The sequence below is a fragment of the Herpailurus yagouaroundi genome, unplaced genomic scaffold (assembly GCF_014898765.1).
Source record: "Herpailurus yagouaroundi ecotype Mexico unplaced genomic scaffold, PumYag 28, whole genome shotgun sequence".
Classification (NCBI taxonomy): Eukaryota; Metazoa; Chordata; class Mammalia; order Carnivora; family Felidae; genus Herpailurus; species Herpailurus yagouaroundi.
In genome coordinates this window covers 146,885,089-146,889,773 of record NW_024412376.1, presented here as the reverse complement: position 1 = coordinate 146,889,773, position 4,685 = coordinate 146,885,089, and the positions used below count along the sequence as shown (strand labels likewise).

At 36.4% G+C, this 4,685-nt stretch overlaps 1 protein-coding gene across 3 annotated transcripts in view; it reads left to right on the top strand.

The window, feature by feature from the left end:
* Positions 1-2,094, top strand: part of STIM2 (stromal interaction molecule 2) — a 150,710-nt gene extending 148,616 nt beyond the window's left edge. For all 3 annotated transcript variants that reach the window (XM_040486239.1, XM_040486248.1, XM_040486256.1), the window contains one exon: positions 658-2,094. In XM_040486239.1, coding sequence (XP_040342173.1) covers positions 658-1,135 — 478 coding nt within the window. In that variant the 3' untranslated portion in view covers positions 1,136-2,094. The remainder of the gene's footprint in view (positions 1-657) is intronic.
* The last annotated feature ends 2,591 nt before the right edge of the window (positions 2,095-4,685 follow it).

Below are 4,685 nucleotides of genomic sequence, written 5' to 3'. Positions count from 1 at the left end.
CCCCCCGCCCTTCCCCACTCGAGCCCTGTTTCTGTCTCTCAAAATAAATAAACTTAAGAAAAAAAGTGTTATGTCATTGACTTTCACCTCCCATCCCCCCCTCTCAATTGTACCTCAGCTTCCTTCCCCCATTTTTAAACTTGGGAGAACTTAACATTTTAGCTTAGTATATTCCTTTCTTCCTACCTCAGGAAGATATATTTCATCAATTTAATGACAAAAAAATAAAGGGAGAGACAGTGACTAAAGTTCATCTTTTAAGATATGTAATGTCAACTGTGTGATTTAGAAAGAAAAAATAGTATTGAAACAAAACACAAAAGTAGCTGAAATAAAATTACTAAATCTGTAAAATTTAAACATTTTTATTTGTCTGACAATTGAAGAAGGTGTAACTTGAGTTATGTTTCTTAGATTGGAAGATTCCATTTTTATAGTTCATGTAAATATTAAGCATGGAGCTTTGATAAGTTGTATTATTTAAAGTAGTAAGTTTCCGATTTTGTCAAAATGCGCGTAGAATTTTAGCATTTCTCCCATTTACATGTTGATAGATTAAAAAATGGAAGTTGTTTTAGTTAGAATTAATCACAGTGTCGGCTGGTAGTCTTAAAAAATACTGATTTAAGATTTTACCTCTGTCTCCCTCTCATCCAGGGAAGTACCAGACACGGCTTCAGAATGTGACTCCTTAAATTCTTCCATTGGAAGGAAACAGTCTCCTCCCTCAAGCCTGGAGATATACCAGACATTGTCTCCTCGCAAGATATCGCGGGATGAGCTCTCTCTAGAGGATTCATCCAGAGGAGAGTCCCCGGTAACTGCAGATACCTCGCGGGGCTCTCCTGATTGTGTGGGTCTGACAGAAACGAAGAGTATGATCTTCAGTCCTGCCAGCAAAGTGTACAATGGCATCTTGGAGAAATCCTGTAGCATGAACCAGCTCTCTAGCGGCATCCCGGTGCCCAAACCTCGCCACACATCCTGTTCCTCCGCTGGCAACGACAGCAAAGCAGTTCAGGAAGCCCCACACGTCGCCAGGATAAGCAGCATCCCACACGACCTTTGTCATCACGGAGAGAAAAGCAAAAAGCCATCAAAAATCAAAAGCCTTTTTAAGAAGAAGTCTAAGTGAACTGGCTGACTTGATGGAATTCGTTCAAGGGGCATCTTTAAACTGTTACCTCCCATCCTCCACCCCCTCCCTTTTTTTTGTTTTAATTTTAGGAATGTAACTCCACTGGGGCTTTCCAGACTGGATGCCACAGTGGAGTGTCCTAAGGGCAACTGTCTACTGTCTGCTTATTTAAATGACTATATAATCAGTTCATCAAGCCAGTTATTACTGAGAAATCATTAAGAGATGAGACAGTTTACAGTCATTTCTGCCTATTTATTTCTGCTTTGTTATTAGTGATGTATATACAACATTTTGTTGAAAGCCACTATGGACTTACAAGCTTTAATGGACTAGTAAGCCAGCATGGGCTTGCAAAAAGTTCTTGTTTACCACACCATCTTCTTATCTTTCCACAGAGCTATTTACATCCTGGACTAAATAACTTAAAGTAAAACTAATTGCACTACCGTTTTCCAGACTGGAAAAAAAAAAAAAAAATCTCTGCAAGTGAAACTGTATAGAGTTTATAAAATGACTATGGATAGGGACTGTTTTCACTTTTAGATCAAAATGGGTTTTTAAGTAGAACCTAGGGTTTCTAATTGACTTGATTTCTGGAAATGAAAACCCACGCTTTTATTATGGGAAGCTTCTTTAAATGCATTTAATATTATAAAGTTTCAAGTCCTGCTGTAAAGATCATGTTGTTTTGTTTTTCCCAGGGCTTTCACTGTGATTTACTGCATTGCAGGCTGTATGATAAAATATAAATAATTTAGGGAGAGAAGGCTCTTGATTCCTTACACACGTGCAAGAGTTAAAACTTGATTGAAGGACTTAAACATTCACAAGCTTAAGCTGAGGTTGGGGACGTGGGGATTCGAGCACTTGTTTACAGACTTTGAATAACATCAAAGAAGTTATGGTTTGTGAAGAATTTGTACTGTGGAAAAGATAATAAATTGGAGACATTATTTTGTGGGACTGTGTTGATTTTTGTTGATAACACTCCACTGAAAACACTATACATTTTCTGGAGAAGCTCAGTAAGCGGTCTTGTTGCTTAATTGCACTATAAGAAATAGTGATTTGGAAGTTGTCAACAAGTTTCTTTCCATTTTATATTGTTTGTCATACTTTTATGTAGTTTGAAATGTTTAAATGTTCTAATATCAAGATTAACAAATATAAATTTATGGTGCATTTAGATTGTGTCGTATCAATTTGTAAAGCTTGGGGTTCATTGAACAACTAGGTTATTGTAAGGGTAGCTTTTACTGTGGAGGTGGTCACATAGAGCAGAAAAGCACGGTCACATCTGGGGAGTTTTTGCCTAAATACTTTTTCTTTTAAAAATTCAGTCATCAATGATGCGGTTAATGCAGTGTGGATGGATGTTTGGATGAATAGTGGATACGTATTAGGATGGCTTTTTTAGCATTATGGCTAAAATATGTAATGTCCAACCCAGTCCCGCTTAGATGAAAATGCTGATTGATAGGAAGTTTATTTGAGATACGCTCCAAAGAAATACTTTATCAAGAATATGAACAGTCACCTGAAGTCTCCTGAAAGTTGTGGTGGTTTATTCTCTCTAGTACTGTTGTTAAAAACTATTGAGGTCTCGGATGATATTTATATATACAGATACTTACATATGTAAGAGACAGTGTTGCAAGGGCAAAACTGGATTGACTGAAGCAGACGTAGTGTTGTGGACCAATCAGAAGGTAAGATAACCTGACAGGTCAGGAGTTGAACAGTGGCACTGAAGTTTATGGGGTGGGGAGATGCATGCAGGAAGAAATGAAAAGCATTCTGGAAAGTTTCTTCAGAGTGAGGGAAATACCTTTATCTTTCTCCTTCTTAACAACCAGGCAGTTCTTCTCTTTGAAAATTGCAAAAAGGGTGAGACTTTGTGGTTTGACAGGTAGAAGAGGTAAAAGCCGCTGGGACAGGTTATGGGGTGGGAGAGGATGGCTCTAGGGGCTCCTGCCTGGCCCTCAGCCTGTTGAAGGTTAGGGAATTCTGGGTCAAAGCCACCTACGCTGGTGCATGGTGGGGGCTGGGGTGGGAGGGGCCGACTCTCAGGAACACATGGTTTGTGCTAACTTCCATGTGCTTGTTTATAAACAAATTTAACCAAGGGATTTTCACTGCTGTGTGTTGCTTCTATTACTTGGCGTTAGTACAGTGCTCTGTATTTACAAACTCAACAGAGCATAATTGAGTTTTAGAAAGTCACAATAATTTCTGTATCATATCATTTATGTGTGTAGAGTTGGGCATTTGTATGCTTTTTAAACTACCAGTTTGTTACCTTATTAACCTTATAAAACGATGGTGTTTTTCTGATTTTAAAAGTAATCCCCTCCTTATTGTAAAAAAACGATTCATGATAGAAAAGTATGAAAGAAGAAAAACGAGCAATTGGGTCAAATTCTACTACTGCCCAGTATAATTGCTTTTCAGACCTTGGTACGTTTTCTGCCAGATCATTTTCTACATATTGACACGTATTTTACATAATTGAAAACATAATATATGTATTTAATTTTACATCATGCTTTTCTCTTAATCTAAGCATTTCTCTAACATCGTTAAAACTTCACGAACAACATTTTAATGATTGTCATATGCCATTGTGTGGATTTATCATAATACTTGTAATCATTCTTCTATGAACCTTTAGGTTATTTCTGATTTCTGATACGTGAAATACTAGGATTTTACATTTATTGAGCACTCTGTACTAGGCACAGATTTAAACCCTAATATATATTCTCATATAATCTTTACACCCACCTTGTAAAATAGGTAGTTTTGTTTTGTTTTGTTTTGTTTTGTTTTTAAGAAATCATTCCACTGATGAGGAAACTGAGCCCAGAAAGTTAATAGTTTGCTGAAGGTCACATACCTAGTAAGTGGTAGTGTTAACTTCTAAGTCATACATACCACATGAATTCTAATCAACATCTTAATTCCTTAGAATATATATTTTTAGAAGTGTATAGGAAAGCTTAAAGATAATTTATATGTATGTATGTATGTATATATATGTATCTGCACACACATCGTCTTACATATATACCTTGAGTATAACTGTGTTTGAGGTTTCTTATCTGGATAGCCATGTGTATAGCCCCCCAATACTTGAGTGTATGAATGCCCCTTCACACTGTCACTTCTGAATTACCATTTGGTTAAAACTTTGCTAATTTAATCAGTAAATAATGTCTAGTATGGTTGGAAAGTTTTTCATGTTATGTATTTTTCATTTCAGTGAAGTGTCTGTTCATGTCCTTTGCCCATTAAGTTCCTGGGGTCCTAGTGTTTTTCTAAATCTTCTACGGTCTTGCAAATGTAGCTATTCTTGTATTCTCCATTTACGAACTAAAACAGTGATTTTTAAAAATCATGTTTGCAGTTTCCATGTTTATTTTTTAAAGTAAGCAAAGGAAAACCTACATAAAAGTTTTAGTCTTATCTATTGCCTGTTTTTAGGGCTTGAGTGGTTTTTCCCAAAATATTACAAAGACAATATAGAATCCACTTAATTCATTCA